The 13,685-nt window shown below is 37.5% G+C and overlaps 1 protein-coding gene across 3 annotated transcripts in view; it reads left to right on the forward strand.

The window, feature by feature from the left end:
- Nucleotides 1-13,685, forward strand: part of TBC1D12 (TBC1 domain family member 12) — a 131,044-nt gene that overhangs the window by 35,632 nt on the left and 81,727 nt on the right. For 2 of the 3 annotated variants that reach the window (XM_031015655.3, XM_055352519.2), the window contains exon 2: nucleotides 3,792-3,915. In XM_031015655.3, coding sequence (XP_030871515.3) covers nucleotides 3,792-3,915 — 124 coding nt within the window. Of the gene's footprint in view, nucleotides 1-3,791; nucleotides 3,916-5,227; nucleotides 5,319-13,685 lie in introns of those variants that run through there. The other variant, XM_055352521.2, reaches the window with a different exon arrangement.

Raw genomic sequence — 13,685 nt, forward strand, 5'->3', positions numbered from 1 at the left:
GGGCCATACTTTCCCGTTTCTTGGTATGTGTTGTAATTTTTCGTTGTTGACAACTGGATACTCTGAGTATTATAGTATGGTAACTATAAATCTGTTTCTCCCACTCCTCAGTGATTGCTGTTTTTTGCTTGTTGAGGGCTGAAGCCACCTGTTTGTGACTTTACAAGCTATTTTCACAAAGTATGTATTCCATATTGTGTATGATCACAAGTTTTTGTTCTGTTGTCTCTGTGGCTAGCTGGTGACCTGACAAAGATTTTCTTAGATATCTGGCTCCAAAAAAGGAGACCAAAAAGGTTTTACCTTTTTTATTGTTCTAATAAATACTTACAGTGAAAGCCACTGCTGTGGAGAGTAGTGAAACTGATGCATGTGCCTGCATCACTCCCTTAGGGCCAGACCAACCAAAATGTACAACCCTAAATTTTGAAGGACATGATCCCTACTGTCCCTCCTGGCACCAGTTAGCAACTCCAGAAACATGGGCTGCTATCCCCACTGCCACAAGAGGTGGTGGGTGTGGTGGTGGTGGTTGTGAGGAATAGGGGAGGGTAATTGGTTTATGCATGCTGCTTATTCATACTTATGAAAGATCGGTAGCCTCTTCCTTCATCAAGCACACCCCTGGTTGTTAAAAGGGTTTGGTCAGTTCCTAGAGTTCTACTAAAGTACTTGATTCCAGTTACTCTTAGTTTTTTTTTTAACTCTTACTTTTTTTGAGACAGAGTCTTGCTCTGTCTCCCAGGCTGGAGTACAGTGGTGCGATCTCAGCTCACTGCAACCTCCACCTCCTGGGTTCAAGCAATTCTCCTGTCTCAGCCTCCTGAGTAGCTGGGATTACAGGTTTGCGCCACCATGCCTGGCTAATTTTTGTATTTTTAGTGGAGACAGGGTTTCGCCATGTTGCCCAGGCTGGTCTCGAACTCCTGACCTCAGGTGATCCACCCGCTGCAGCCTCCCAAAGTGCTAGGATTACATATGTGAGCCACCATGCCCCGCTCCAGTTACTCTTTCTAGCTCAACTTTTACTTTGGTGGGGAGACTGACCCCTAGATCTTTCTATTCTGTCATTTTGCCTCCATGATGTCTTTTGAAGTTCAAATGTTTTAAATTTAGTTAAGCCCAGTTCATCAACTTTTTCTTTTGTAGATCATGTTTTTGTGTCATATCCAATAATTATTTTCTTAAACCATGGTGACAAAGATTTTTTCTTGTGTTTATTTGTGTGGGTAGATAGGAAACCTTTAGGGTGCAGGCAGGTCACGTAGGAATTGTAGAGGGAGTATGACTTGATGAGAACTGTCTGGCCTGTGTGGGGCTTGCAGAGGAAATTGGCACACTGTTGCTGGCAGGAAGCCTTTGGTGGAGTCAGTTTTTTTGTTGAGCAGGCTGCAGGAACGCCATCTCCAGGTTGAGGCTGCAGGTTCACCAAGGCTGCAAGTTTGCTGAGGGGCTGCAGTCTGGGCATCAAGCTAAGAAGAATTTTACTGGATGTCCTCACACTTCTACCCGATCCACTCTGCAGCAGCTGGAAACCACAGGAGAGCCCCTTTCTCCTTCAGTGTCCCTTTGGTGCCCTCTACCCAGAAAGCTTAATAATTTCATGTTTGTTTTAAAGGAGAAATGATTAAAGGAATTTTTTCTGTTATCTTAGAGCATAAAGGTGAATTTGGAGTTAAGAAGTATTAGAAGAATCATCAACAGAAATAATAAAAAGATAAATTGGAAGGAAAATGATAGCCATAAATAAGATGTAGACATTTGTTTAAATCAGCTACAAAATGTTTTCTTGATAAGTGGTACACAGCGTATCAAACATTGTTTAAATTAATAGACCGTCCTTTGAGGCTTCAAATTTTTTTCTTAGAAGTATTCCTAGTCCTCAGCATATTCATTATTGAAAACTTTCACCTATTTAGTGATCTTATGAAGTAGAGAATTAAGTCACTGTACATGGTCTCTGAGGTGAAACCTCCAGAGTATCTTAAAGTAGAAATTACCCTAGTGTCATATGTTTATTTCTGTTATACACCTGAGGAAATAAGAGTGTTTATTTTCCTTCCCGTTCTTTTTTTTTTTTTTTTGGAGGCGGGGTCTTGCTCTGTTGCCCAGGCTGCAGTATAGTGGCAGTATCATAGCTCACTACATCCTTAACTCCTGGGCCCAAGTGATTGTCCCACCCCAGCCTCCCAAGTAGCAGGGACTACAAGGTATGCACCACCATGCCTGGCTATTTTTTTTTAATTTTTATTTTTTGTAGAGACAGGGTCTCACTACATTGCCCAGGCTGTTCTCAAACTCCTGGGCTCAAGTGATCCTTTTGCTTTGGCCTCCCAGTGTTGGGATTACAGGCATGAGCCACTATGCCTGGCCATTTCTTTTCTTTATTATTGATTAGCCTGCATTCTTTTGTAGGAGTCCCTTAACATTTTTCATTAAAAACTTATTTTCTATTATCACTAATCTGCACTTTTAAGATATATTGATATGGCATTTTGAGTATAGATAAATCTAATTATTTGGGACTTCAATTTGGAACTGTTTGTAATTAATCATATGTGTGAATTAAGAATTTTCTTACTGTTCACTTATAGCTTATGCAAAGGGTTTATATTGAGTTGAATTCATCAGTACCTTTCTAATTGGTTCATTGGGCCCTGGTCATGTTGTTTTGATGGGTACATATGTTGAGTATCATCCCTGCTTACATAAAAAAATAGGTACTTAATTTGGTTGGTTAGGGCATGGAGATAATAGGTAAAATCCTTAATACTTGTGCAGGGTGCACAATGACGCAGAGTGCAATGATGCGGTCTCAGCTCACTGCAACCTGCGCCTCCAGGGTTCAAGCAATTCTCCTGCCTCAGCTTCCCGAGTAGCTGGAATTACAGGTGCCCGCCACCACACTTGGCTAATTTTTGTATTTTTAGTAGAGACGGGGTTTCACCATGTTGGCCGGGCTAGTCTTGAGCTGCTGACCTCGTGATCCGCCCGCCTCAACCTCCCAAAGTGCTGGGATTACAGGTGTGAGCCATCACACCTGGCCTGGGTTTTTTTTTTTTTTTTCTAGATTTTTCAGTGAGAGATACTTTCTTCCTTGGTTATATATTGACTCTTTTGTAGTAAGCTTTCTTGTACATAGCTGGCCTAGGAAAGACAGGTTATGTATATATATTATAGCAACAGGGCATTAGTAGATATAATTTTATTATAAATAACAAATTACTGTAAATAATATTTATCCAAATATTGTATTACTTAATCCTTTAACTGTTATATAGATTCTTTTAAATGTTTTTGTTTTCAGAATTTTGGCTTTTATTGTTAAGTACATGTACAGTCAATTCTAGTATACTTTGTAGCTGATTTAGACAAATGTTTGCATCTTATTTATGGCTATCATTTTCCTTCCAATTTGTTTATCTTTTTATTATTTCTGTTGATGATTCTTCTAATACCTCTATATAAGCCAGATAGTCTGTAGTTTACTTTAAGTTCTGGGACACAGGTGCAGAATGTGCAGGTTTGTTACATAGGTATACGTGTGCCATGGTGGTTTGCTGCACTTATCAACCTGTCATCTAGGTTTTAATCCCTGCATGCATTAGGTATTAAGCCACATATTCTTAATTGAGCCTTATTATTCTAAGTGATAGTGGTATAAGTAGTAGAAATAGTTTTATTTAAAAGTATTTTTGTTTTTGCCTTGGGAACAAACTTATTATAAAATTACTGTTAAATAGCTCTCTGGTTACAAAAAACACAATTCATGTAACTTTTCTGTGTTTCAGAAATCTTTTTCCAAAAAGGACAAAGGAACTCAAATCAGTTGTCCATAGTGCTCCTGGTTGGAAATTATTTGGTAAAGTCCCTCCTAGAGAGAATCTTCAGAAAACATCCAAAATCATTCAGCAGGTAAGTACTGACATAGCCATGTAGTTTACCCTAGCTTTTCAAGTATTCTTCTTTTTCTTCTTCTTTTTTTTTTTTTTTAACTAACCATATTCTATTTTTATTCTTATTTTTCTAGATACAGACTTTTGGGATTATAAGTATTTATAGGGACCTGCTAAATTTTCTAGAAAAACAGGTCATATATTTTCTGTTATCTTTTATAATTGTGAAAATTCTTCAAAGGAATAGAACATAGACTTTTTTTTAACCAGTTATTCCTTGAATAGATTTTTTAAAAACTTAGCTAATCACTCTCACCACATACTGTTTGACTTCCAGTTGAAGTTGGTAGCATTTGTCAGTGGCACAGATGTTCTGAATATTGGTAGTTGTGAACTGATGAAATATTAAAAAGCAAAAACTGAGTAGATTATGAGGGTGAACTCTTTCCTTTGTCACTTTTCTGGTGTCCTCTCTAAACCAAGGACTTTGTAAATGAGAAGAGTTGGTACACAATCTGTTTCTAGTAATTTAGAAGCTATTTCTTCTGATATTTCTGTTAACATCTGTATTCTTGAGTTCTTAAGACTTTCTGATCTTATTTGACTTCTGAACTTTGGCTCTTCAGTACTAGATAAGTGAGAATGGAAAGCAGTGAGACTGGATCAATCTGCAGTGTTTTAAAGTTCAGAGAAGTTATTGCTCAGAAGAAGACATATACTACATTTCCTATTTTTATCCTTCCCAATTGTAGTTTACCAAATTTAACACAGCTAGCATTTATAAAAACAATCACATGAAGGCAATAATCATCATTCAAATTGGAAAAGATATCTTCCTTTAAAGATTTAATAGTGTTCCTTTTATTGCTCAGAAGAAAAACTGGTTTTCCAAGTAATATGAGAAAATAATTTTAGATCTTTAAAAACATTATTGTAGTTAATTCTTTTTTTCTTCTTTTTGCATTTGAATAAAAGGTTTATTTTTTTCCTCAGGAAAAACAAAGTTAGGGACACACACTATGCTTTTAGAACCCATATTCTTTTGTAGTTGGTCCTAACCCTTCCTGGCACAGCTGTCAAAAGCACTAGCTGTTTAACCAGAACCAAGATGTTCACCCCCATAGAATGTACATGCACGGCACTAGAGGACTGCATGTTTGTCCCTGAGAGAAGCATAAGACAAACAGAAGTCTCTGAGAGAGCCGTCTTTCTAAGTAGCCCCTCCCTTTCCCTTTTGAAGGATTTGCCTGAACTATGTAGCTAGTCAGTAGTTAGACCATGTGCCTCCTCCTTTCCCTGTAAACTAACTTAATTTCTTTTTTCAAGAGACTTGGTATTGCTATGTTGCCCAGGCTGTCTTCAAACTCCTGGGCTTAAATGATGATGCTCCTGCCTCAGCTTCCTGAGAAGCTGGGACTACAGGTATGTGCCACCACACCTGGCTTGTAGTTAATTTTCTTTACAAGTGATGAAAATAGTGAATAGTTTATCTATTGGTACTTAAAACTGTGTGCTGTGATCCCCAAGCCATGTGCTCAGACACTCTGGTGTGCTGCACTTAACACACTGGGGGGTACTGTGGGATATTTAAATTTTTTGAGGCAAACAGTGATATTGCACATCAGTTGGATATGGTGGAGACTGGTAATTTGAAGCAGTACACAGTTCCAACATTAAGTGCTACTACATACTTTTCTGTGGCATCATATCTTTGTGAATCTGTTTTTTCTGAGGTTGCTGTGATAAAAACCAGATACTGTACAAAAGTCAGCGTGGGACTGGGAATGAGGGTTATGTCTAATCTGATTTTAAGGTTTGAGAAATTGTATACAATGCACAAAGCCACACATGCCCAAATTGGTAATTAATTGCGGTTATTTAAGAATGAGGCCGAGTATAGTGGCTCACGCCTGTAATCCCAGAACTTTGGAAGGCAGAAGCAGGCAAATCACTTAAGGTCAGGAGTTCAAGAGCAGCTTGGCCAACATGGTGAAACCCTGTCTCTACCAAAAATACAAAAAATTAGCCAGGCATGGTGGTGCATGCTTATAGTCCCAGCTACTCGGGGGATGAGACAGGAGAATCGCTTGAACCTGGAAGGTGGAGGTTGCAGTGAGCCAAGATCATGCCACTGCACTTCAGCCTGGGTGACAGAGCAAGACTCCATCTCAAAAAAAAAAAAAAAAAAGAATGAAAGAAAACATATTTCTTTTTTCAATTTATGTGTATTTTTTTTAGCAGTTACTAAGTGTTAGGAAATGTATCCTTATTAAATTGTTTGGACGTAGCTACTTATTAAACAGAATCATTAGGTATTTCTTTTGGCTTAAGAGTTACTGTGAAAAAAATCAGAGACACTAAAGGCATTGACCAAGAAAGGTTGGGAACCTCTGCTATTGTGACATCTTAAGTTTTAGCTCCTTTTTTTTTCTTTTGGTAAAGTCTGAAAGTAACGTCTCTCGTCTAGAAAGTTTCGGAAGACCAAGTTCGCCCTCTAGAGGCAAAACAGTGGTCTTGCTACTGAAGGTTTATACAGGTATTTTTGATTTTTTATGGTAGTTTAAATATGCATGCACATAACATTTTTATATCTTTATATAAACTAATGTTCTATGATATTTTCTTACCATAAGTCTCTGAATAAATTACTGGTTGGATAATTATCTTTGCTGATACGCTGTATACCTTTAATCTGCTATTTTCATTTTGGAAAGCCAAGACCTCACATTCTCTATTTTTTTTTTTTTTTTTTTTTTTTGAGACGGAGTCTTGCTCTGTCGCCCAGGCTGCAGTGCAGTGGCAAGATCTCGGCTCACTGCGATCTCCGGTCACCCGAGTTCACGCCGTTCTCCTGCCTCAGCCTCCCAAGTAGCTGGGACTACAGGCGCCCGCCACCACGCCTGGCTAATTTTTTTGTATTTTTAGTAGAGACAGGGTTTCACCGTGTTAGCCAGGATGGTCTCAATCTCCTGACCTCGTGATCCGCCTGCCTCAGCCTCCCAAAGTGCTGGGATTACAGGCGTGAGCCACCGCTCCCGGCCCCTCACATTCTCTTTTTTATATATGTGGTATAAAAACTTGATGAGTGGGCCGGGAGCAGTGGCTCAAGCCTGTAATCCCAGCACTTTGGGAGGCTGTGGCGGGCAGATCACGAGGTCAGGAGATTGAGACCATCCTGACCAACATGGTGAAACCCCGTCTCTACTAAAAATATAAAAATTAGCTGGGCGTGGTAGCACGTGCCTGTAGTCCCAGCTACTTGGGAGGCTGAGGCAGGAGAATCACTTGAATCCGGGAGGTGGAGGTTGCAGTGAGCCGACGTTGTGCCACTGCACTCCAGCCTGGCAAAAGAGCGAGACTACGTCTCAAAAAACAGCAACAACAGCAATAGAACTTCATGAGTGGTCAGGAAAAGAACAGCTCTTTTTCATTTGAGAAGAAGGGGTAGAGTTGAAATGTAGTTGCTGCCTCTGCCTCTGCGGCCCCTTCTCTGATCCTTTAACTGACGATTATTTCTCTGCGCCACTTATTTTAGTTTTTGAACTTTCCAGCTATGTCACAGCTATTAGTATATGTTTTAGTGCCCTTTTTGTGGTTATGTTTGTTCTCTGGGAGGCATTATGTATAGTCAAGTCATTTTTCTTCTGACCCTTTTCCACCTTCAAAATATGTATCAGCTGGGTGCGGTGGCTCACACCTTTAATTCTAGCACTTTGGGAGGCTGAGGCTGGTGTGTCACCTGAGGTCAGGAGTTCGAGACCAGTCTGGCCAACATGGTGAAACCTGGTCTCTATTAAAAATACAAAAATTAGCTAGGTGTGGTGGCAGGTGCCTATAATTCCAGCTGCTCGGAAGGCTGAGGCAGGAGAATCACTTGAGCCTGGGAGGCAGAGGTTGTAGTGAGCCAAGGTCGTGCCCTTGCACTCCAGCCTGGGTGACAAGATTAAAACTCTGTCTCAAAAAAAAAAAAAAAAGTATTACTTTTACCATGTGATGGAACATGTTTCTACCTCTTGCTTTCTACTATCTCTGCTTCAGTGTGTGTCCTCTACTCCCTATTTGTCTAATTTTGCTGTCCTCTTCCCTGCAATTCTCATTTTGCAAAGTGGGCATGATTTTCTTTTTATACTAATGGTAAATTTACAATTTTATGTCTCTGTTTTAACTTAGAAACATTTTTTCATAGCACTGATTTTTGAATTCTCTAGAAGATTATGAATATAAAACTGTATCTGAGATCCTTTACCATGTATGCTTTCAGATAGATGTTATTACGTTTGGAATCAGAAACCGAAAGTGAATATAGTATCAGTAAAGCCATGAGGAATGTTAGGACACTTCTGTCATGTTTTGGGATAGGGTCTTAAGCTGTTAAGGCTTTAGGAAATGAAGAGGTAGCTGTTAATTTAGGTGTGAAAAACTGCTTGGAGAAATGATGCCTCACTTGCTTTTTGAATGGTAAAGCAGTAAGATTTATTAGGAGATTAGAGTAGTAGTATTTCATTGGCTAATAACTTTTTACAGCAGGTCTTCAGAAAGAAGTTGTTGATTCTTTTAAAACATTTTTTGAAAAAAATTTTTTTTTTTGGGAGATAGGGCTCACTATGTTGCTCAGACTGGCCTCAAACTCCTGGGCTCAAGCAGTCTTCCCATCTTAGCCTCCTGCGTACAGGGCACTACAGGCGCACACCACTGTGTCCTTCAGAGTTGCTATATTTTTAAATATGTTATTAAACCAAACATTTCTTTAATGGAAAGACATCTGTAAGATTACACACTAAGTAAAGAAGAAAAGATTTAATTTACAAAGTTTTTGCCGGGTGCGGTGGCTCACACCTATAATCCCAGCACTTTGGGAGGCTGAGGCAGGTGGATCACTTGAGGTCAGGAGTTCCAGACTAGCCTGGCCAACCCCATTTCTACTAAAAACACAAAAGAATTAATGGCCATAGTGGTGCTTACCTGTAATCTCAGCTACTTGGGAGGCTGAGGCAGAAGAATCGCTTGAACCTGGGAGGTAGAGGTTGCAGTGAGCCGAGGTCGTGCCACTGCACTCTAGCCTGAGCTGTTTCAAAAAAAAAAAAAAACAAAACAAACCTTTTTTATGTATTATTAGTGACACAAATAACACATGATTATATTCTCTTTATAAAATATAAAACATAGAATGATAATCTCAGTTCACTTTCCTTTCACATTTTTAGGCCTTTTAAAATTCATTTTTTGTGTGGAAAAAACACGTAATTATTTTTGCCTGTATATATTTTGCATATGTGGTATTATATGTTTTTTTCTATTTCAAGAATGAAATGTCACCATATTTAATTATATAGATGTGTATATATATATACACACACACACGTATATATATAATTTAACTTTACATGTTTTGTACCTGTAGCTTTTCAGAGATGCTTGGGTTCATAAGTGAAAGAATCTGTTAAATATTTTAAAACTTTTTATTCCTGCAGTAACTTTTATTACAGGTCTAATCAATTTTAGTGCTTTCCATGTTAACAGTAAAGAAACATAAAAAACGTTTTAGGATTATAGCAAAGTCAAACTGACTGAAGTTTGGCATTTAACTTGATGATCAATTCCAAAATCACAAGAACATTCCTAGTATTACTTTTTGAGGATTATCACATGTGTTCTCTTGCAGATGTGAAATTCCGCTTCTGGCCTTTTGAACCAGTTGGTGAGCCATGTTAAAAATTGCATCTGTTAATTATAAATAGTATTTCAGTTATATCGTAGTTCAGTTGACCTGAGTTTTTTGTTTTTTTTTTCCAAATTAGTAGGTAAAGTTGGAATACAGCTACATGGTTTGTCTTAGGAACTCAAAACTGCAAGTGAGAATGATTTCAAATGGACCATGTTATATATAATTATGATACAATTGCATACTAGATTGAATATGCACTATTTATGCATATTTATGTCAAACTGATAATCTCTCAGTGAAACTTACTTTTTTTTTTGCTAGGCACTGCTTTTATATTGGCATCTTTAATGTGAAAACGAAATTGTAGTGCTTAGATGATCAAGTTTTTCCTCAATACACATGCCATTTTCTGGTAAAGTTTAAGTTGAGTGGTTGAATCAGTTTCACATAACTTTTGACAGGCAAGGAAAAAAGTTGTAAGATACTGATTTCTTAATCAGAGAGCTTCAAATTGTCTAAAAGTAGAATAGATGACTTTCCTCAGTTAAGGCTTTGCTTTTGAAATTTTTTACTGCAGGAACAACATTATGGAAAGGACTAGCATACATGTGTTTTGTGAGCAGTAGTTAAATGTTAAATACATAACACTTAGAACATGTTAGAGCTTAATTTTCTGGTTTCTGATTTTATTGGTATGTGTAATAGAGTATTTGAAAAGTTTATTGGTTTTAATTATGCTTAAGTATAGATATTCTTGCTGTAAAATTTGATTAAGTACTGCAAAAACAAAACAATTCTTTCACTGATGTTAAATTGTAGGGGGACTGGACTGTGTTCAGAAGTTATTCTTTAAAAATTTTGTTTTTGAGACAGGATCTCACTCTGTTGCCCAGGCTAGAATGCAGTGGCACAATCATGGCTCACTGCAGCCTTGACCTCCTGGGTTCAAACGATCCTCCCACCTTAGCCTCCCTGGTAGCTGAGACTACAGGTGCATGCCACCATGCCTGGCTAATTTTTTTTATTTTTAGTAGAGACAGGGTCTCACTGTGTTTCCCAGGCTGGTCTTGAACTCCTGGGCTTAAGTGATCCTCCTGCCTTGGCCTCCCAAAGTGTTGGGATTACAGGCATGTGCCACCATGCCTGGCCCGAAAAGTTTAAAAAATTGTTACACTCTTGCATGTTTTGTTTTCACCTTTATTTACCTCATCTGTTGTCACCTTGAAAAGGTAGTGAATAACTGCATTTCTAGTTGCGTGTGTGTTCTTTATTGATGGTTGATAAATTATTATGCATTTCTATGTATAAATGGATTTCATAAAAAATAATTTGTGTGGTCTAAAGATTAGGGAGGTACTAGTAATATTTCTGGGCCTGTGCTTCTGGGAGAAGGGAGAAGTATGAGCCTCAAGAGAGAAGCCTAAATTATTAAAGAAAATTAAAAGAATAAAGATAAGTTTTCACAAATTAAACAGGGTAGAATTTGAGGGTACGTTTTTTCATTTTATCAGAAACAGAGACTTGGAAAGGGTTACGTTTGAAAATACTCTGAATATCTATATTTGATTACAGGAATACTGTTTTGCTTATCAACATTATATTAAAAGTTGTATTCATCCTGTCTTTATCTCAGACTTGTATATTATAGCAGGCTTCAGACTAAACAAACAAGATTGTGCTGGTAACTTTGCAAAAATGAAGTTTACTGCGGTACTCTTATATGCCAGAAAGTGATGAAATACTTTGCCCCGAGACTGCAATTGAGCTTGAAATATAGGATGGGTTTTTTGTCTCCTAATTCATAGATCTGGAATAAAATTTATAATCTATAAAGACATCATAATCAGCTAAACCCTGTCTATCCCAAGCATAATGGTTTCCTCAGCTCTTAGATCAAGTTGTGTAAGAGACTCTCTTTATCTTGGGCAGACATGGTCTTGAGACAGTAGAGGTGGGGAGTTTTTCTGCTTCTGAGACATTATTCTGACTCTCTATAAATTGTTCACAGCATATAGAAATAGAAGGATTTACTCACTAATGTGGTTTAACACTAACCCCTTTAAGGGGAGTGTTCCTACTGTCCATTGACCCTCAAAGTCAAGTCAGTTAATGGTTATATCAGTGTATATATCAGGCAATTTTGGCTGTCTCCTTGTCTTTGAAGGAGAAGCTTCTATGCTACTGTTCTTTCTTCTTGTCAATCCCCATATTTTATTTATTTAGGCAGCTATTCAAAGATTCTTGCCACCCTCCCTTTGAATCCAGTCTGATCTTTTCACATATTTCCGTCCTGGTACATTTCTTTGGTAAATCGCTTTCACTACAAAACGCAAGGCATCGAAGTGTGGTAGAATACCATTCTGCTGCCAATTCAATGTGTGACCTGATATTAGCAAACTCTAGGCTTTTTCTATAGCAGAACTTGAAGGACAGAATTCTTGAATTGATCTTAGATTTCTTAAGATTTTCTGGCTTATTTCCATGAATTCTTTATTGAAAAAATACTATGTATAATGCAATAGGTATAATTTAGGTTCTTGGTGCATATATCTATATCTATATCTATATCCTAGCCTTTGAGTTATTTCAGTATAAATGCAGGGGACAAGGGGTAGAAGAGAATTTCATATGTAACTATAATATTGTGTTGTAAGTGCTTTAGTGGAGTTGTGACAGGGTATGAGAGTACAGTTGAAAGAGTGATTTATTTTTCTCAGAGATGACATGCAAATTGTGTTCCTAAGTGTATTAGTAGGAACTAAGCAGGCAGACAAGATGGGGAAAGCCATTCTAGATAGAGGAAATTGAAAAAGCAAACAGGAATGAATGGGATCTGTTTAGCTAATAGGACAGTATATCAAAGATACAGGGTAGATGGTGAAGGCTCATTAGCCACGAGGCTAGAGAATTGGGTTTTATCTAAAATACTTTTAGATGAGGTACTGAGATATCAAATTTATGTATTAGAAAAATAATTCTGGAGGCATTATAGGAGCTGAATTAGAAAACAGTAACGATCCAGCAATCCCGCTACTGGACATTTATCCACACAAAAGGAAATCAGTATATCAAGGAGACATATGCAACCCCATGTTTATTGCAGAACTATTCACAATAGCCAAGATATGGAATCAGCCTAGGTATCCCAACAACAGATGAATGGATAAAGAAAATATGGTATATATACACAATCATATACTATTCAGCCATGAAAAAGAATGAAATCTTGTCATTTGTGGCAACATGAGTGGAACTGGAGGACATTATGTTAAGTGAAATAAGCCAGAAATGGAAAGTTAAACACCACAAGTTCTCACTTACATGTAGGACCCAAAAAAGAAAGTTGATCTCATAGGAGTAAAAAATAGAACAGAGGATACTAAAGGCTGGAAAGGGTAGGAGGAAGGTGGTGGTGGGGAGTGCATGTTAGGGAGAGATTTGTTAAAGGATAAAAAATTATAGCTAGATAGAAGGAATAAGTTCTAGTGTTTCATACCACTGTTGAATGACCATAGTTACCAATAATATACAGTTTTAAATAGCAAGAAGGAGGATATTGAATATTCCCAACACAAAGAAATGATACATGTTTGAGATGATGGGTATGGTAATTACCCTGGTCTGATCACAATACATTATATGTATCAAAACATCACTATGTATCCCATACGTATGTAAAATTATTATATGTAAATTAAACAAATAAAAAATCTTAAAAAGGTTATAAAAAACAGTGGGTTTGAGGACAAGTTTATTAAGATTTTTTAAATAATAATCTATTCTGATTTGCAAACACATTGGATGATTAGAACTACCTAGAGAATGTGTTAAGAATACATTGGCTCCATACATTGAGTTCTTAATGTCAATTTTGTGTGTTTTTAATTCTTGTGTTCCTAGCTGGTTCTTTTTCAAATCTGCTGTATCACTTTTTACAGTTTACTGTTCCCTGCTGAAATTTCAAGCTTGGCCTTTATCTCCTTGAATATAGTAAGTACAGCTGTTTCATATGTCTGGAAATTCCAGCATCTGGAACTCCTATAGGTCTGCTTATATCAAATATTATTTCTGCTAGTTTTTGCTAACAGGTGATATCTTATCTCTTTGTGTGCCCAGTTACCTTT

The sequence above is a fragment of the Gorilla gorilla genome, chromosome 8 (genome assembly GCF_029281585.2).
Source record: "Gorilla gorilla gorilla isolate KB3781 chromosome 8, NHGRI_mGorGor1-v2.1_pri, whole genome shotgun sequence".
NCBI classification, from domain to species: domain Eukaryota; kingdom Metazoa; phylum Chordata; class Mammalia; order Primates; family Hominidae; genus Gorilla; species Gorilla gorilla.